Source organism: Phocoena phocoena, chromosome 15, assembly GCF_963924675.1.
Source record: "Phocoena phocoena chromosome 15, mPhoPho1.1, whole genome shotgun sequence".
NCBI classification, from domain to species: Eukaryota; Metazoa; Chordata; class Mammalia; order Artiodactyla; family Phocoenidae; genus Phocoena; species Phocoena phocoena.
The window spans coordinates 65,313,995-65,334,780 of record NC_089233.1 but is presented as its reverse complement, the minus strand read 5'-3'; the positions used below and the strand labels follow the sequence as shown (position 1 = coordinate 65,334,780).

The 20,786-nt window shown below is 42.6% G+C and overlaps 1 protein-coding gene across 2 annotated transcripts in view; it reads left to right on the top strand.

Moving 5' to 3' along the window:
- Window positions 1–20,786, top strand: part of NDRG3 (NDRG family member 3) — an 83,335-nt gene that overhangs the window by 1,703 nt on the left and 60,846 nt on the right. For both annotated transcript variants that reach the window (XM_065892814.1, XM_065892815.1), the window contains exon 2: window positions 18,533–18,634. In XM_065892814.1, the coding sequence (XP_065748886.1) occupies window positions 18,578–18,634 (57 nt within the window). In that variant the 5' untranslated portion in view covers window positions 18,533–18,577. The remainder of the gene's footprint in view (window positions 1–18,532; window positions 18,635–20,786) is intronic.

Sequence of the window (20,786 nt, the reverse complement as noted above, 5' to 3'; positions counted from 1 at the left end):
ATGTTTTCCTGCCCTTCTGTTCCTCCTTCTTGCCCTTCAATTTCTATTAGCTGTCCTTCTCTTTAGTTTCAACTTCTGGTCATCACTGGCCACTCAGAGGTCTCTAGTCCACCCTGTTGTGTCTGAAAATTTGCAGAAAAAGGTCCTATGTCAGGAAGCCTGTTTATGCCCAAGGGTGGAGTTGGTATATGTCACCTAAGTGTACAGGACTGTTTTTATTTGCATGTTACGCTAAGGTAGCCTGAGGCTTATAGCTTTTTAGTCTATTCCTAAATACATGTAAGATTCATTTTTACATTCTTTCGCCTTACGTGGCTGACTGCCCCAGTGTTATCAGAGTAATCGCAATTTTTACCATAAATCATTTCATAGTATTTATAACAATAAATATTTGAAAGGGCCCTTTGGGAGGCAGTAGGCCTGCCAAAGTACATAGGTTCTCTACATAAAGGAAACTTCTAAAATAATTTTTCCAAATGATCTTCTGCAAATAGATTGAGCTGTTATGCATAAGGCATGGTGCTGGGTATGGTGGAAGAGTCTCTTAGTTCTTGTTCAAAGAGCTCACTAGCAAAGCGATATGATGGTATACTCAAGTATAATGGGATAAGATATTCCAATGTGAGACGTTTCATAAAGTCATACGTCGCTCAAGGCTGAAAGGAAGTGTTAGGTCATTGAGTCCAGCTGTCTTGCTTTTACGGCCTTCATCCTGAGAAGTGAGCTTGTCCAAGGTCGCAGAAGTGGTGCTACAACTTGAATATAGACTTTTTATCCATCAAAAGTTTATCAGTATTTCTCTCGGTGAATTTATCCTTAAAGACCGGCAACTTTATTAAAATTTGTGCTTAGAACAGGGGTGAGGAAGAGGTGACAAAAATATGATTCATGTCTTCAAGGGAAGAGTAAAGAACTGTTCTCTATCATTGGCATCAAGTGGAAAAGTCGTACCTAATTGTGAAATTGTATGGTAGAGGAACTAGGTATGTCATAGGAGGGGGAGGAGCAAGAGGGATCAGTAAGAGCTGTGGTACTGAGAGCACTTTGGGGAGGATCGAGGACTTTCTGGGCTTTAACAGATTGGTATGATCAGAATTAATCAAAAGGACAAGAAATGCATTTTGAAATAGGGTGGTAAAACCAAAGCAAGGTTACAATGCCTGACAATATAATGTTTAAGGGACAATGAAAATAAAAAACCGGCTTGGGGCTTCCCTGGTGGCACAGTGGTTAAGAATCCGCCTGCCAATGCAGGGGACGCGGGTTCGAGCCCTGGTCCGGGAAGATCCCGCGTGCCGGGGAGCAACTAAGACCATGTGCCACAGCTACTGAGCTTGCGCTCTAGAGCCTGTGAGCCACAACTACTGAGCCCGCGAGCCACAGCCACTGAAGCCCATGTGCCCAGAGCCCACGCTCTGCAACAAGAGGAGCCACCGCAATAAGAAGCCTGCGCACCACGATGAAGAGTAGCCCCCACTCACCACAACTAGAGAAAGCCCGCACACGAAGACCCAATGCAGCCAAAAAAAAACCCAGCTTGACCAAGGTGGCTTGACTGTTAGAGGAGTGGTTCTCAACCATTAGTGTGCATCTGAATTACCTGGAGAGTTAATTAAAACACAGATTGTGGGGTCCCCACCTCCAGAGATTCTGATTCAGTAGGTCTGGAGTGGGGCCTGAGAATTTGTATTGCTAACAAGTTCCCAGATGATGCCGATGCTTCTGATCCAGGGACAGCACTTTGAGAACTTGAGCTGGATTAGAAAGTTGAGAAGCGGGGCTTCCCTGGTGGTGCAGTGGTTAAGAATCCGCCTGCCAATGCAGGAGACATGGGTTCGAGCCCTGGTTCAGGAAGATCCCACATGCCACGGAGCAACTGAACCTGTGTGCCACAACTACTGAGCCTGCGCTCTAGAGCCCGTGAGCCACACCTACTGAGCCCGCGTGCCACAACTACTGAAGCCCGCGTGCCTAGGGCCCGTGCTCTGCAACAAGAGAAGCCACGACAATGAGAAGCCCACACACCAAAACGAAGAGTAGCCCCCGCTTGCCACAACTAGAGAAAGCCCGTGCGTAGCAACAAAGACCCAACAGAGCCAAAAATGAATAAATAAATATATTTATTTTTAAAAAAAGAAAAAAAAAGTTGAGAAGCTAGAGTTAGAAACTGTCAACTTGTTCCAAAAAAGTGTAAGAGTGTGTGTGTGTGTGTGTGTTATATACCAGCATAGGAAAGTTCTGGAAAGATACATTCCAGATTGTAATAGTAGTCATTTCTGGGAGTGGGATTTAGGAGGTTGGAGAATTCACTTTCACTCCATACCTTTCGATACTATTTTTGCATTGTGCACATATAGCTTTTGTATTTTAAAAAGGGAAGAAAAGTAAGAGTCCTTTTTGAAGATATGCACTAAAATATTTATGGATTTAAAAAAGAGCTTGCTAAAGTAATCTAGTGTCATACAACAAACATTTTTAGAGTGTCTGCTCTATGCCAGTTGCTGCTGGTTCTGGAAATACAAAGCCTTTGGTAAAGCTTGTAGTCTGGTGATCGAGATGGGTAGATTGCAGCTCTGCTGAGTATCACGTGAGCTTCCTAAGCTCAAGGACAAGGGTCTAGCTCTGTGCAGATAATAAGCACTTGGTAAATGATGAATGAATGAGCAAATCCAGGCAAGAAGTGAGGACAGTCAGAAAGAAAAGGAAAGGGCAAATGGGAGATTCTGGAAGAAAAATTGACAAACCTGAATAGAGATGATGAAAAGAAAGGGTGTATCAAGGACTTTCAAGTCCAAAGATTGATAACATTTGGGTTTACTGCAGAACTGGATGTCCAGTCATCTATTCTGAAAGACCTTTTTAAACCATCCCCCCCAGTCCCACTTTTTTCTTTTTTTAAGAGACTGCTTGAAAATAGCACGCAAAAACTTAACTAGATTTAGTATGAGTATTTACCAGGGCTTTCTTTGGTAAATGAAACATTTTTTCTTTAATCACAGTGCTAATTCTAATGTATTTATAAATATTTATCTATCTATCTATTTAGCTGCACTGGGTCTTAGTTGTGACATGCGGGATCTTTTTAGTTGAGGCATGCGGGCTCTTAGTTGCGGCATGCATGCAAGATCTAGTTCCCTGACCAGAGATGGAATCCAGGCCCCCTGCATCGGGAGCACAGAGTTTTAACCACTGGACCACCAGGGAAGTCCCTTCTCTCCCACTTTTTTTTTTTGGTGATACGCGGGCCTCTCCCTGTTGTGGCCTCTCCTGTTGTGGAGCACAGGCTCTGGATGTGCAGGCTCAGCGGCCATGGCTCACGGGCCCAGCTGCTCTGTGGCATGTGGGATCTTCCCGGACTGGGGTGCAAACCTGTGTCCCCTGCATCGGCAGGCGGACTCTCAACCACTGCGCCACCAGGGAAACCCTCCCCCACTTTTTGTTTGGAGGTGCTACTTTTTATATTCTTCAGAGATTCAATATAGGAAATTAAAATTAATTTCCCTAATAGAGGAGTTTAGCTATATCATTTGATTGTAATCCCTTTACCACCTAAAAATGCCCACAGTCTACAGTTTGAGTTTTCAATTGACCAAATATAAATTTCTGATACAGCCACTCTTCATACTTGATTTTATTACTAATTATTTTAAGGTTTTTTTGGTTGTTATAAATTTTGCAGTATCTTTTTAAAGGTAATGCTGTTTCAGGTTTGGAGCCAGTTATGTTTGTGAGTGTGATGGCCCAAAAACTCATATATCAGGATAAGGAAAATTTAGCTCATAAATACTTGCTTCTCTTTTCTAATGATAACTTAAGAGGAGAAGTCATGTCAGCTTTTCATTTAATTGGTAGTTGTCATATGATAATCTTTCCAGAACCACCATTTGCTTTCAAAAGAGACACAGTTGTTTATTAAAAATGACAGTTTTATCCTTATAGTGCTTCTATACTTTTAAGCCTGAACTTTCAACTTGAGGATAAAAATGAATGCTTTTTGAAATTGTGAGATTTCTTAGCTCTAAAACCATTTAATTTGAAACCTAATAATTGGCAGAGAAAGGAGAAGAGAGGAATCAGGCTATTATCTCTTTATCCCCGTAGTTGAGAAAGCTCTGGGGACCAGGCTTTCTGGGACCCAGGTTTTTAACCAGGATGTTGACTAAAGTGTAACTTAGGGTGATTAGACAGTCCACAGGGTAATTGCTTTTCAAATACTTCCAGATTGGTGCAGGTCTCTCCTATTCATTGAAGTAATAATGATGATAATAATAATACCTAAACTTTGTTTGGTGCTTCTCAGTTTTCAAAATTCTTTGATCATTAAGATCCTGGTAGACTCCAGTAGCCAAAGCTGAAAAAAATAAGTAGAAGAATTAATGGTCAGTTGGCATCAAGTGGAAAAGTCGTTTATAGAGGTCTGCCCAAGCTCTAGCTGCAGGCTGCTCAGGTGCAAATCCTTATTCTGCCCCTTGCTAGCTGTGTGACCTTTGGCAGATTACAGAACCTCTCCAAGCCTCAGTTTCTTCATCTGTAAAATGGGGAGATTACAGTACTATCTTATAAGTGTGTGGGAAAATAAAATGGAATAATGGATGAAACTGCTTATTCTGGTATCTGGCATAGAGTCAGTGATCATACAGTATCTTATGAGCATCAAGTTAGTATGAGTATTAAGTATTGCCTCTTAGGGCTCTTATTTGTCCTTTACCTCCACTCACGTTGTCTTAAAGAACAGATTGTGTTCAGGGATTCTATCTTATAGCTGGTGGGAGCTTGGAACCCATCCCAAGAGCACGTACGAGAGCCTTGCCAGCAGTAGCTTTCCTGGTGTCAAGAGTTGGAGACAGAGGGTAGCGGTTCTGCTTCTAAAGTGACTTTAGTATGGCCCCCTTGTTAGAGCTTCAGCTGGTTGATGGGTGTCTGGGATTAACAAGAACTCCCCTAGATGTGTGTTGCTTTGTTCTAATAGCTATCTGTACCAGTACCCTGGGATGAATAGAATGGTTATACAAGCAGACTCAGATCCCCAGCTTGGCAGTCTCTGCAGACCTCCCGTTTACCACCTGCTGCCAGAATCCAGGAGTGACACGACAGGAAGGTGGGCCTATTGTGAGGGGTGCTGCTCTTTTCCTTTTAGAAAAACACAAGGTGTGTGGACAGCCCTTATCCAGGGCTGAGGACTGTAGAGAGACTTACTGTTAAAATGAGGGTCTGGGGCTTCCCTGGTGGCTCAGTGGTTGCGAGTCCGCCTGCCGATGCAGGGGACGCGGGTTCGTGCCCCCTGGTTTGTATTTAATACTGTTAAACATCTGTGTAGTATCTTGTATTGTTGACTGTTTCATTATGGGGTGTATCTTGTAACTGTCAGTTGATGGATGGCTCTCTGTGACCTGACTCCAGTGGACATTTTTAGCTTTATCACCTATTACCAACAGCACGCTTCTGCTCTTGCCAAACTGGAACGTTTTCCAGCGGTGCTTTCTCATCATCTTGCATTTTCGTTCTCCTCCCTTTCTGGTATTCCTTCGTTTATTCTCTCATCCTGACCTATAGGAATGGTATCTGTTCTTCAAGGTCCAGTTCAAATATTACCTCCTCCATGAAACTTTTTCTCAGCACCACAACCTGCATTGAGTGACCTTTGCTGTAAGCCCCTGTAACCCTTAGAGCAGTGGTTCTCAGCTGGGGGTGACTTTGCCCGCCCAGAGGACATTTGGCAATACCTGGAGATATGTTTCGTTGTCACAACTGTGGGAGGAGGGTGCTGCTAGCATTCAGTGGGTGGAGGCCAGGGATGCTACTAAACATGCTACCCAGGACAGCCCCACAACAAAGAATTATCTGGCCTAAAGTATCGGTGGTGCTGAGGTTGAGAAAATGCCTTAGAGTTTGTCCAATTCACAGGCTCATGTTTATCCTGCCTCGAACTGTAGTGATTTGTTTATAGACTTAATCTCCCCCACTCAATTGAATTAATGCGTGAAGGCAGACTCCAGTTCCAAATCTGGGCTTTCTTGTTATTAACTTCATATTAAGGTTTAATCCTAGAGCCTGTGGCCAGATCCTAACTGCACAGTGTAACTGAGGACCAGAGATAAAGAGGTCCTTAGTGTGGGATGGGCACAGCGAGGCAATCAGCTGAATTTCTCTCCTTTTTACCTCCAGGTCTTTCCACGTGTGATAACCTGGGAGGAGCTGTGGTCCAGGGCGTAGAGTAGTAAGCATTTGGGATCAGAAGAAAATTGGATTTTGGTTCGAGCCATTGCATTTATTAGTTGTGTTTTTTGGTCAGTCCATTTCACCTCTTTAAGCCTCAGTTTCCTCATCTCTGCAATAGAAATGATGCAGTGCCCCAGTGTTTTACCTCAGTGCCATCGTGATAATCCAGTGAGATGGTAGGTCTTTAACCTAAATTGTAAAGTGCTGTAATAATCATTTAGCCAGGGGTTTATAGGTAAAAAGAGAGGACGTGAGTCAGCTTGCTGTAGGAACACCACTGTCCACTTTCCCAGCCAGTCCTCTGGCCACTTCCTGCAGCTTTCCAGTCGTAACTGCTTCAGCACCAGCTCCAGCTGACCCCTTCCAGGTCAGTCTCCTTAGTGTGCCTCCCTCATTTGCTGCCTTCATTTTGGTTTGGTTATCTGCCTGCAATCTTGCCAAAACCAAAAGTGACTGATTCTGCCCTTAGAATACAAGCTAGTGGCCGGGTGTCAGGACATTCTGGCAAAGCATGATGAAGGCCAAACAAATTACCTGGGTCACAGGGAAAAGCGACAAAATAAGACAGTGTAGGGCTTCCCTGGTGGCGCAGTGGTTGAGAGTCCGCCTGCCGATGCAGGGGACACAGGTTTGTGCCCCGGTCCGGGAGGATCCCACATGCCACGGAGCGGCTGGGCCCGTGAGCCATGGCCACTGAGCCTGCGCGTCCGGAGCCTGTGTTCCGCAGCGGGAGAGGCCACAGCAGTGAGAGGCCCGCGTACCGCCAAAAAAAAAGTAAGGGGGGGGCATTATCTTTTTTTAAAAAAATAAATTTATTTATTTTATTATTATTTTTTAAATCTTTGGCTGGGTTGGGTTTTCACTGATGCACACAGGCTTTCTCTAGTTGCGGCGAGCGGGGGCTACTCTTCTTCGCAATGCGCGGGCTTCTCATCGTGGTGGCTTCTCTTGCTGCGGAACACGGGCTCTACGCACGCGGGTTTCAGTAGTTGTGGCACGCAGGCTCAGTAGTTGTGGCTCACAGGCTCTAGAGCGCAGGCTCAGCAGTTGTGGTGCATGGGCTTAGTTGCTCCGCAGCATGTGGGATCTTCCCGGACCAGGGATCAAACCCGCGTCCCCTGCATTGGCAGGAGGATTCTTAACCACTGTGCCACCAGGGAAGTCCAGGCCATTGTCTTTTGACAGGGAAAGTCAATGGCATTAAAATCTAGAAAAAATAAGATTCAGTACTCCATGCTAAAAAGCCCATGACTATGACTTATTAAACATCTAGAAAATGACATTTCTGAATTTAAGTGCAAGCAAAAATGACCAAGAGAGGCACCAGTGTTCTTTGATACTCAGAGTCAGCACTGAGAGGGCCTTTAAAGATCATCAAGATTACTGACTTTTAATTATTGCACCAAAACCCTGATTCTTCTAGTCATGGAAAGAGCGCATCAGATGTGGACTCTAGACCTAGGTGGGCCCCTACCTAGCTGAGTGGCACTAAGCAAAGCATTTCTTCTTTCTAGACCTCAGTTTCCCCATCTGTCAAGAGAAAAGGCTGGGCAGGATGACATTTTAGGCCCCTGATAGGACTGACACTCTGTGACCCAAAAGCTCCCTGTAAATGTAGTACTTTACATATTCCCCAGGGTAAGCACTCCTCTATCCTCTGCTTCATAGGGCTCTTACTATAATCCTAAGAGGTCACCCAGTTATCAGTCTAATGAGGTTCAGCGATGAGCTGAAGGTCACTCAGCAAGTCAGTGGGAGGCTGCACTTGGCCCGATTCCAGGGACATGAGGGTCTCAGGCTTTTATCTTACTCTACACTGTTTATTTAGTCAGAAAAGCTCACTGAGATTTCCAGTGCTTAAAAACATTGTTTTGCTACTTTAAAAAGACAATAAGGAACTATACATAGTATTGGCTTTCTAAACCATACACTGTATTTTTTTCTTGGGGGGGGTGGTACGCGGGCCTCCCACTGCTGTGGCCTCTCCCGTTGCGGAGCACAGGCTCCGGACGCGCAGGCTCAGCGGCCATGGCTCATGGGCCCAGCCGCTCCGCGGCATGTGGGATCTTCCCAGACCAGGGCACGAACCGGTGTCCCCTGCATCGGCAGGCGGACTCTCAACCACTGCGCCACCCCCTTTTTTTTTCGTTGGCCATGCCGCACAGCTTGTGAGATCTTAGTTCCTGAACCACGGATTGAACCCAGGCCCCCAGCAGTGAGAGCGTGGAGTCCTAATTACTGACCTGCCAGGGAATTCCCGCTAATGGCCCTTTCTTAGTCCTCCTCCTCTTTTCTGCTTCAGCATTTGGCAGTTTCCCTCCCCTTCCATGTAACTTGGTCTTCTTCCTTGGCTTCTTTGACGTTGTATTTCTGCTTTTCCTCTTGCATCTCTGAGCTTTTTTTTTGGTTGTGCCAGGCCTTAGTTGCGGCACGCGGGCTCCTTAGTTGTGGCATGCAAACTCTTAGTTGTGGCAGGCACGTGAGATCTAGTTCCCTGACCAGGGATCGAGCCCAGGACCCCTGCATTGGGAGCACGTAGTCTTATCCACTAGGCCATCAGGGAAGTCCCTCTGAGTTTTCTTTTTCTTTGTTTCTTTTCCGTCACTGAGCTGTCTTTCAGAAGAACCCAGGGCCTGCAGCTCCTCCTTGTCTCTGGTTTGGTGAGCGCCTACAGATTTTCCTCACTAATTCTGACTCCTACCTGTGTATCTCTTGGAAGGCCAAATTTCAGCTCTGGTTCAAAAGTGGTTTTTTCACCAATTTCTCTGGTATTGTGTCTCAGTTCCCCCATTCCAGTTAACAGTGCCATCATTTTTTTATCCCTAGAAACCGTGGCAAAATCTGGCTCTTCTCTGATCTCAGGCTATTTTTTACCAACCATATACCCCAGATCTCCCTTTTTCTTTCTTTTTTTTTTGAATTTTCTTTATTTTTTATACAGCAGGTTCTTATTAGAATAAGAATCTCCCAATCTCCAAATTCATCACACCACCACCACCACCCCTACCGCTTTCCCCCCTTGGTGTCCACACGTTTGTTCTCTATATCTGTGTCTCTATTTCTGTGCTGCAAACCGGTTCATCTGTACCATTTCTCTAGGTTCCACATATATATGTTAATATGCGATATTTGTTTTTCTCTTTCTGACTTAGTTCACTCTGTATGACAGTTTCTAGATCTATCCACGTCTCTACAAATGACCCAGTTTCGTTCCTTTTTATGACTGAGTAATATTCCATTGTATATATGTACCACATCTTCTTTATCCATTCGCCTGTCGATGGGCATTTAGGCTGCTTCCATGACCTGGCTGTTGTAAATACTGCTGCAGTGAATATTGGGGTGCATGTGTCTTTTTGAATTATGGTTTTCTCTGGGTATATGCCCAGGAGTGGGATTGCTGGGTCATATGGTAGTTCTATTTTTAGTTTTAAGGAACCTCCATACTGTTCTCCATAGTGGCTGTATCAATTTACATTCCCACCAACAGTGCAAGAGGGTTCCCTCTTCTCCACACCCTCTGCAGCATTTATTGTTTGTAGATTTTTTGATGATGGCCATTCTGACTGCTGTGAGGTGCTACATCACTGTAGTTTTGATTTGCATTTCTCTAATAATTAGTGATGTTGAGCAGCTTTTCATGTGCTTCTTGGCCATCTGTATGTCTTCTTTGGAGAAATGTCTATTTAGATCTTCTGCCCATTTTTGGATTGGGTTGTTTTTTTTTTAATATTGAGCTGCATGAGCTGTTTATATATTTTGGAGATTCATCCTTTGTCCGTTGATTTGTTTGCCAATATTTTCTCCCATTCTGAGGGTTGTCTTTTCGTCTTGTTTGTAGTTTCCTTTGCTTTGCAAAACCTTTTAAGTTTCATTAGGTCCCATTTGTTTATTTTTGTTTTTATTTCCATAACTCTAGGAAGCAGATCAAAAAAGAGCTTGCTGTGATTTATGTCAAAGAGTGTTCATCCTATGTTTTCCTCTAAGAGTTTTATAGTGTCCAGTCTTACATTTAGGTCTTTAATCCATTTTGAGTTTATTTTTGTGTATGGTGTTAGGGAGTGATCTAATTTCATTCTTTTACATGTAGCAGTCCAGTTTTCCCAGCACCACTTATTGAAGAGACTGTCTTTTCTCCATTGTATATCCTTGCCTCCTTTGTCATAGATTAGTTGACCATAGGTACATGGGTTTATCTCTGGGCTTTCTATCCTGTTACATTGATCTATATTTCTGTTTTTGTGCCAGTACCATATTGTCTTGATTACTGTAGCTTTGTAGTATAGTCTGAAGTCAGGGAGTCTGATTCCTCCAGCTCCATTTTTTCCCCTCAAGACTGCGTTGGCTACTTGCAGTCTTTTGTCTCTCCATACAAATTTTAAGACTTTTTGTTCTAGTTCTGTAAAAAACGCCACTGGTAATTTGATAGGGATTACACTGAATCTGTAGATTGCTTTGGGTAGTATAGTCATTTTCACAATATTGATTCTTCCAATCCTAGAACATGGTATATCTCTCCATCTGTTTGTGTCATCTTTGATTTCTTTCATCAGTGTCTTATAGTTTTTTGAGTTCAAGTCTTTTACCTCCTTAGGTGTTTATTCCTAGGTATTTTATTCTTTTTGTTGCAATGGTGAATGGGATAGTTTCCTTAATTTCTCTTTCTGATCTTTCATTGTTAGTGTATAGGGATGCAAGAGATTTCTGTGCATTAATTTTGTATCCTGCAACTTTACCAAATTCATTGATGAGCTCTCGTAGTTTTCTGGTGGCATCTTTAGGATTCTCTATGCATAATATCATGTCATCTGCAAACAGTGACAGTTTTACTTCTTCTTTTCCAATTTGTATTCCTTCTATTTCTTTTTCTTCTCTGATTGCTGTGGCTGGGACTTCCAAAACTATGTTGAATACTAGTGGTGAGAGTGGACATCCTTGTCTCATTCCTGATCTTAGAGAAAATGCTTTCAGTTTTTCACCATTGAGAATGATGTTTGCTGTGGGTTTGTCGTATATGGCCTTTATTATATTGAGGTAGTTTCCCTCTATGCCCACTTTCTGGAGAGTTTTTATCATAAGTGGGTGTTGAATGTTGTCAAAAGCTTTTTCTGCATCTATTGAGATGATCATATGGTTTTTATTCTTCAATTTGTTAATATGATTGATCACATTGATTGATTTACGTATATTGAAAAATCCTTGCATCCCTGGGATAATTTGCACTTGACCATGGTGTATGATCCTTTTAATGTGTTGTTGGATTCTGTTTGCTACTATTTTGTTGAGGATTTCTGCATCTATATTCATCAGTGATATTGTTCTGTAATTTTCTTTTTTTGTAGTATCTTTGTCTGGTTTTGGTATCAGGGGGATGGTGGCCTCATAGAGTGAGTTTGGGAGTTTTCTTTCCTCTGCAGGTTTTTGGAAGAGTTTGAGAAGGGTGGGTGTTAGCTCTTCTCTAAATATATGATAGAATTCACCTGTGAAACCATCTGGTCCTGGACTTTTGTTTGTTGGAAGATTTTTCATCACAGTTTCAATTCATTACTTGTGATTGGTCTTTTCATATTTTCTGTTTCTTCCTGGTTCAGTCTTAGAAGGTTATACCTTTCTAAGAATTTGTCCATTTCTTCCAGGCTGTACATTTTATCGGCATAGAGTTGCTTGTAGTAGTCTCTTAGGATGCTTTGTATTTCAGCGGTGTCTGTTGTAACTTCTCCTTTTTCATTTCTAATTTTATTGATTTGAGTCCTCTCCCTCTTTTTCTTGATGAGTCTGGCTAATGGTTTATCAATTTTGTTTATCTTCTCAAAGAACCAGCTTTTAGTTTTATTGTTCTTTGCTATTGTTTTCTTTGTTTCTATTTCATTTATTTCTGCTCTGATCTTTATGATTTCTTTCCTTCTGCTAACTTTGGGTTTTGTTTGTTCTTCTTTCTCTAGTTCCTTTACGTGTAACGTTAGATTGTTTATTTGAGATTCTTCTTGTTTCTTGAGGTAGGTTTGTACAGCTATAAACTTCCCTCTTAGAACTGCTTTTGTTGCATCCCATAGGTTTTGGATGGTCGTGTTTTCATTGTTATTTGTCTCTAGGTATTTTTTGATTTCCTCTTTGATTTCTTCAGTGATCTCTTGGTTATTTAGTAACGTATTGTTCAGCCTCCATGTGTTTGTGTTTTTTACATTTTTTTCCCTGTAATTGATTTCTAATCTCATAGCATTGTGGTCAGAAAAGATGCTTGATATGATTTCAATTTTCTTAAGTTTACTGAGGCTTGATTTGTGATCCAAGATGTGATCTATCCTGGAGAATGTTCCCTGTGCACTTGAGAAGAAAGTGTAATCTGCTGTTTTTGGGTAGAATGTCCCAAAAATATCAATTAAATCTACCTGGTCTATTGTGTCATTTAAAGCTTGTGTTTCCTTATTAATTTTCTGTTTGAATGACCTGTCCATTGGTGTAAGTGAAGTGTTGAAGTCCCCCACTATTACTGTGTTACTGTCGATTTCCTCTTTTATAGCTGTTAGCAGTTGCCTTACGTATTGAGGTGCTCCTATGTTGAGTGCATATATATTTATAATTGTTATATCTTCTTCTTGGATTGATCCCTTGATCATTATGTAGTGTCCTTCCTTGTCTCTTGTAACATTCTTTATTTTAAAGTCTATTTTATCTCATATGAGTATTGCTACTCCAGCTTTCTTTTGATTTCCATTTGCATGGAATATCTTTTTCCATCCCCTCACTTTCAGTCTGTATGTGTCCCTAGGTCTGAAGTGGGTCTCTTGTAGACAGCATATATATGGGTCTTGTGTTTGTATCCATTCAGCTAGCCTGTGTCTTTTGGTTGGAGCATTTAATCCATTCACGTTTAAGGTAATTATCGATATGTATGTTCCTATGACCATTTTCTTAATTGTTTTGGGTTTGTTTTTGTAGGTCCTTTTCTTCTCTTGTGTTTCCCACTTAGGGAAGTTCCTTTAGCATTTGTTGTAGAGCTAGTTTGGTGGTGCTGAATTCTCTTAGCTTTTGCTTGTCTGTAAAGCTTCTGATTTCTCCATCGAATCTGAATGAGATCCTTGCCGGGTAGAGTAATCTTGGTTGTAGGTTCTTCCCTTTCATCACTTGAAGTATATCATGGCACTCCCTTCTGGCTTGTAGAGTTTCTGCTGAGAAATCAGCTGTTAACCTTATGGGAGTTCCCTTGTAATGTTATTTGTCGTTTTTCCCTTGCTGCTTTCAATAATTTTTCTTTGCCTTTAATTTTTGCCAATTTGATTACTATGTGTCTCAACATGTTTCTCCTTGGGTTTATCCTGTATGGGACTCTCTGTGCTTCCTGGACCTGGGTGGCTGTTTCCTTTCCCGTGTTAGGGACGTTTTCGACTATAATCTCTTCAAATATTTTCTTGGGTCCTTTCTCTCTTTCTTCTCCTCTGGGGCCCCTGTAATGCAAATGTTGTTGCATTTAATGTTGTCCCAGAGGTCTCATAGTCTGTCTTCATTTCTTTTCATTCTTTTTTCTTTATTCTGTTCTGCAGCAGTGAATTCCACCATTCTGTCTTCCAGGTTGCTTATCCGTTCTTTTGCCTCAGTTATGCTGCTATTGATTCCTTCTAGTGTATTTTTCATTTCAGTTATTGTATTGTTCATCTCTGTTTGTTTGTTCTTTAACTCTTCTAGGTTTTTGTTCTTTAATTCTTCTAGGTCTTTGTTAAACATTTCTTGCATCTTCTCGATCTTTGCCTCCATTGTTTTTCCGAGGTCCTGGATCATCTTCACTATCATTATTCTGAATTCTTTTTCTGGAAAGTTGCCTGTCTCCACTTCATTTGGTTGTTTTTCTGGGGTTTTATCTTATCCCTTCATCTGGTACAAAGTCCTCTGCCTTTTCATCTTGTCTATCTTTCTGTGAATGTGGTTTTCCTTCCACTGGGTGCAGAATTTTAGTTCTTCTCGCTTCTGCTCTCTGCCCTCTGGTGAATGAGGCTATCTCCCTTTTTCTTTATCTCTGTGATTCCAATAGCATGGTCAGACTCTTGTCATCTTTCAGCTCGATTTCTGCAGCAATCTTCTCTCTTTCTCCAATGTATTCCCCCTCTAGTTGGTCTGGCCTGTTGAATATTTTTAAAACCCCATCTAATTTATTGCAATCATTTTTGGTTGAAGGCAGGATGAAATTAGATTAACAGAGTCTATCTCTACCCCGCCCTCATCATCTCTATTAGGGATTGTTGCTAATAATCAAGCCTTTCATTTCTTCACCTTCACCTCAGATGATACCCACTTCTCCTCAGCTGATGAGGTCATATATTGGACTGTCATTGCTCAAAACTGATTATATCTGAGATCCTAAACAAGATCCCCAGGTGATTGATTGTACGTTAAAGTTTGAGGCTCATAATACTGGAAACAAGCAAGAAATAGCCCTCTTTTCAGAAACTGGGTACCAAGTAATAGCTGGGATTTTGCTTCACTTTTCCCTACTCATTTCTTGTTCTCCTTGTCCTCAGCTAACTACTGAGATAATGAGAGTTCTTGTCCTGGTGTGGTGACTCAAACCTTCAGTCTGAGGCATCTGAGTCATGGGTGGTGTAGGATTGCTCTGAGTTTCTGTCACCTTTATTTCAAGGAGGTGCCTGTGTGGGGAGAGTGGAGGAAACCTGCCCAGGGTCCTACAACCAGTAGATGGGGGTCTGGCATAGACATTATGGTATAGTGGGAAAAGCAAAGGTTTTTAAATCCTTGCCTTGTTACTTACCTAGATGTGGATATTGGAAAAGTCACTTAACTTCTCTAAGCCTAAGTTTTTTGCTTATAAAGTAAGAAATGAATATATCTACTTGGGAGGAGTGTTAAACATAACTTCTGGGAGGAGGAGAATTAAACATAAGGTCTTTAGATTATAATTTCTGGCACAGAGTATACTTTTCCTCTTTCCCTTTCTAGCCTTTTGATACAGGGTTTGCTTCCTCAGTTTGAGGATGGCTGTTTTTTACTTGTCACTCTCCCCTCTATCTCATAAAACTGGAAAAGAGTTCTTATCTACTTCAGTTTATGAAATCCCTACTAGCCTCTTAAAAATATTAATAGCTCTTAGTTCCAGGATGGGAACTGGCAGCCATATCATTTGTGCAGATGAGGGCACTGCAGGCCTTAGATCCCCAGGAGGGAGCCAGTCTGTGGAGCTGAGGGATCTGGAGATGGAGTTTTCCACCATGTGAGCTTAGTTTTCTTATAGGTGTTATAAAACAGCTCATTGGCAAGGGTTCAAGGGCAGTGAGAACTGAGCAAAAATTGAGTCTCCTCTGAGTCTCCGGAAGAACATGTTGGGTCCCCTGTGATGTGGAAGGTGAACATCTACTGTCTTGTTGCCAGTTCCTAAGTCACAGTGTCCTGCCTTGACTGCATTGGGCCTGGATGACAGGGACAGCCTTCTCACTTAATTTGTGCCCTTGTTTAAGTGTTTGTCCTGGCACAAACTGCGTATTTCTTCATCTTTAAATAATGCATGGGAACACTAGGTGAATGCGTCACTTTGGAGGCGCCGCAGGCTTCCCTCTGTCCCTGAGGCTCCTTGACAGGCCTCCCCCCGTGGAGTCACATTTGAAAAATTAACATCTTGCAGTGCCCTGCTTTCAAATGAGTGAATTAAAGTAAGGAATAAAGAGGTGGGTTGGAAAAACAGTTTCAGGAAATCACCATTTTACATGAGGGGAAAATGGAAATAGACTAAAATGTTAACAGTGGTGGTTTTTAGAAGGAAGGGCTGTGAGTAAAACATCTTTTCATTATTCCATGGTTTCTGCATTTTCTAAAGTGAGCACACATTACTTTTAAATAGGAAGGAGAAGTTTGAAATTGCCATTTTAAATTACTGATAAGTAGTGAAATCCAAATGAAAAGTAGCCACAATTTATAGTGTGATTAATAAACACAGTGAGTAGATCCCAGTTAGGCCAATATTTTGGGAGTTAACTGGGTTGAAGTGGGGACTATAAAAGAGAAATTTTAGATGCTGGCTGAAATTGGTGATAAAAAGTTCAAGCCATCTCATCCCGTTTTGAAGTGTGACTGATATGAAAATAAAATAAAATAAAAATTCAGTTTCTGGGCATTCAGTAGCTCAATCAAGTTTATAGAATACCTGGGATCTGAGAAAAGAACCACATCCTATAGGGAGGTTTAATATCGGGCTTGTGCTGTCTAACTGGCACAAATGTTTGGGGTCCTCATGTTGGCATGTAGGGTCCATAGTTTGAGCAGTGGTCCCTGTTGGCACCCTCTGGGTTCTTCAGAGTAATGGTAGAAGAGGTTTTGTTAGCCAGCCTTAATGTGGTCATAGTTGAGAGCAGGATTTATTTTGGTGTATTGGTCATTAATAGTTAAGAGTTTGCCTGGAACACATACCCTCTCCATAGCTAACCAAGTCAAAGCCATACATCCTACCTCTGGAGGGAAGAACAGAAAAGTGGATTAATATAATAAAGTAGTATCTTGTGAAGGATTCCCACCAATCAGAAGTAATTGCTCCTCCTTTGAACTCCTCTGGCTCTTCTTACTTCTCATTTTGTAGTTAGCTTTATAGATAGCTGTCGTCTCTACTCTTTAGTAAGCTCCTGGAAGGCAGGGACCTTCTTTATATCGTCCATAATGCTTTGCACAGTGAGTACTCAATAAATGGTTGTTGAACGTCTGAATTCCCAACTCATGAATTTAGCATTTTTCCTGCAGGGCCAAGGCAGAGGAGATGAAGCCTAGAGCTTTGGAGTCTGGGTGGGCATCACTTGCATGCAGTATCCAGTATCTGCAGCCTCTGCCCATGGCGTCCTGTACAGTAGGATGGAGGCTCTGCCTCTCTATTCCAACTTTCCCTAACTTCTCCCTCTTTGTGTTAGTTATCTTTTGCTATGTAATAAATCACTCCAAAACAAAGTTATGTATTATGTCTCATGGTCCTGGGTCAGGAATTGGGGAGCAGGCTTGGCAGGGCAGCTCAGGATCTCTCAGGAGGTTGCAGTCAGATGTCTCCAGGGCTGCAGTCATCTGCAGTCTTGGCTGGGGCTGGAGGATCCACTTGCGAGGTGGCTCACTCACATGGCTGGTAGGTTGGTTCTGACAAGTTGGTTCTCTTCCCCAGAGGGCTACTTGAATGTCCTCACTATATGGTGACTGGCTTCCCCCAGAGCTAATGAATCAAGACTACAGTGTCTTAAAACAGAAGTCACGATGCCTTTTATATTGTCGCTTCAGAAGTCACATACTGTTGCTTCTGCCATATTCTGGTACTTACACAGGCCATCCCTGATGTTTTTGGATGGGAGATTACACATGAGTGCAGGTATCAGGAGTCAAGGACCCTTGGGCTCATTGGAGGCCATGGTGGAGGCTGGCTACCATACCCTCCATCTACTGCTTTGATTCCCCAGGTGAAGACTGGTGAGCTTAGCCTTGGTTTATCTGTTTATCCTAGGCTACAGCATTAACCTGCAATTGTTGTTCTCCCTTAATCCACCCTCCAGACCGTTGCTTTCTGAAGTGTAACTGTGAGCAGTGTTGCTCTCTTACTTATGCAAAGTAACTAAAATGGATTCTCCACGAGGGCAAAGACTATTGTATTAAGTATCTTTGCTGCATAAAAATATTCCTGCAACCTTAGTGGTTTAAAACAACACACATTTATCATCTCAGTTTCAGGGGGTTGGGATTCCAGCTGGGTTGACTGGGTCCTCTGCAAGGCTGCAGTCAAGGTTCCAGTCAGGGCTGGCTTCTCATCTGAGGCTCGACTGGGGAAGGATCCACTTCCAGGCCCATATGGTTGTTGGCAGCCGTCAGTTCCTTGCAAGTGGTTGGACTGAGCATCCCCGTTTCTTGCTCTTTTGGCTGGAGGCTGTTTCTTACCACATGGCCCTCTCACAACACGCCAACTTGCTTCTTCAAAACCAGCAGGGGAAAGTGTGTCTCTCCACAAGACAGATGTTAAATATTTTTGTAATGTAATCATACACAGATACTCATGTACATTCCATCACTTTTGCCATATTCTAATGGCTAAAAGCAAGCCATGGGTCCCACCCACACTCAGTTGGTAGGGTGGGGAATTATGCATGGGTGTGAATGCTAGGAGGTACAGAGATCACGGAGGCCACTTTAGAGTCTGTTTGCCCTAAGCATCTAGTCTAATGTGTCTTCAGCACCCTGAGCCATGCATGACACATACTAAGCTCTGACATTTGAATGAATGGATGTAGTGTGACTGTTATGTTTCCAGCTCCTAGTTTAAGCCTTTTGCTTCACTTCTCTTCTGTTTCAGAGTTACTGATTTATTCTTGAGAATCCTCTGCCCTCATCTGTCCTCATGGATGAACTTCAGGATGTTCAACTCACAGAGATCAAACCACTTCTCAATGATAAGGTAAAGACTGCTGTTGTCACTAGAATATATGTAATTCTTTTCTTCTGTGATTAGTTCATTTTCTATATTATCTAAGTAGTAACTAACTCAGAACACCTTTAACTTGACTTTCTATGGAGAGAATACTTTAAAAAATATATCGCTTAACCTTCTTCTTGATGTCTTGCCTCCCTTTCTTCCTACTTTTGTTTCCACTGGCCAAATTCAGTCAAGTTATCCTTGGAATTTTCTTGTTTTGCAGATAGAGATGTTAAGCAGAGAGTGTGAGAGTGGGTTTGACTTGGAATCCAAGTGTCTTGACTTTCAATTTCTGTAAGGAAAACTTAACATCCATGGCTGGTGATGTACACAGGCTGCAGTGCTCTCTTTAAAATTTGTCAAGTCTGTGGTGTGACCTTTCTGTCTACGTTGAGGTTTTCATCAGGGATGCCTGGATGTTGGTAATACACCTCATTTTTATGTTCGTGTCAGAGAACTACACAATAAGCGTCATAGTTAACAGCCACCAGGATTCAGCAAGTGAAGAGTGCTGTGATGGTGGGAGTTACCAAAAAGCTAAGAAAGGCTTATCCGCTCTCCTCTCCCTCTCCATTCAGTAAATGCGCCTGAAATTCTGTCTTTTCAGCCCTATTCTTTTGGTTTATTGTCATGGTCCCCTATTAAAATACTGTTCTAGCTTGGTGTGGATGAGTCCATGGCATCCTTTCCTGAGGGAAGTATTGTTGGAGAGTAAGGGTAAAGATGGGTGAGGTCAGGATGGGGGCAGGGGCTATACCAGAAGATGCTGTTGCCTGTTATCTCTTTTGCCAAAGCAAGGCCTTCACCTACAACTTCTGGGGCCGTTGACTTACTGCGTGTTCGTTAATTTGCTGTTGAAACCTGTCAACCCCATTTTCGTCCCTGTGACCTCATCTCCATCCCCACTCCCACTCCTTCCTTTATCTTTTACCGGATTTCTTGCTCTCTCCCTTGGCAAGCTGCACACTTCTTTAAAACCCCCATTTGGTTTCTTCTGCTGCTTCCCTTCATGTTTTCAGAAAACTCTCTCCTTAAAGCACTGTCTTTTGGTGCATGTGAAGAGCTGTCCCCAAAATGCTTTGCTGCAAAGAGGAGGAAGGAAATAAAATCTGCATCTGTAAAGCTTATGTATAGCCACAGAAATGAATAGTTACAGGGCAAGTGGGGGTAGGCAGTTTAGCTTCAGGAAGGTAGTAACCTATCCTAAACCTGGCTGATAGTCAGAATCAGCTGGGGAATTGCTTAAAAATACAGATTCCTGGGCCCCACTCTAGAACAACTAAATTGGAATCTGAGGGAGGGGGACAGACACACACTCTTCTCTATAATCAGTGGTCCTCAACCTTGGCCGCTTATTGAAATTACTTGGGGAGATTTAAAAATGACCGATGCCTCAGTCCTACCTCCAGAGGTTCTAATTGAACTGGTCCGGGGTGAACTTTTTTAACAGCTTCCAAAATTGAGAACCCACGCCTAAAGTGATTGTGATTAGACAGTGTTGGAAACCCATGACCTGATGGATCTCAGACATTTGAGGACTAGGACACAGGATAAGAGGAGGATTCTTCCTTGACCCCGGAAGTCCACAGGATGCCTGAGGCACCTACATGAAGAGTTGCAGGAGGGACTTCCCTGGCGGTCCAGTGATTAAGACTCTGCACTTCCACTGCAGGGGGTGTGGGTTCGATCCCTGGTCGGGGAACTAAGATCCTGCGTGCCGCGTAGCGTGGCCAAAAAAAAAAAAAAAAAAAAAGAGTTGCAGGAGTTAATTGACTGGATACCTCGTAGAGAAGGCAGCTGGAAAAGAAAAGATTTGGTGACCATAACCACGGAAAAGCATTGAATTAACATCTGGGTCCTCATCTCTGAGGCCATAGTGATTCCTCAGCTATGTCTGATGTGTGCCCAAGTTCTCTGAACAGAATTGTGTCCCTCCCCTAAAATTCATATGTTGAAGCCCTAGCTCCCTGTGTGACTTTATTGGAGATAAGGCCTTTAAGGAGGTGACTAAGGTTAAATGAGGTCATATGGTAGAGCCCTAATCCAGTAGAATTGGTGGCCTTATAAGAAAAGATGGGGAGAGAGGAAAAGAGTAGAGATCCACCCTCCTCACATCCCACTCCTGGACAGGTGG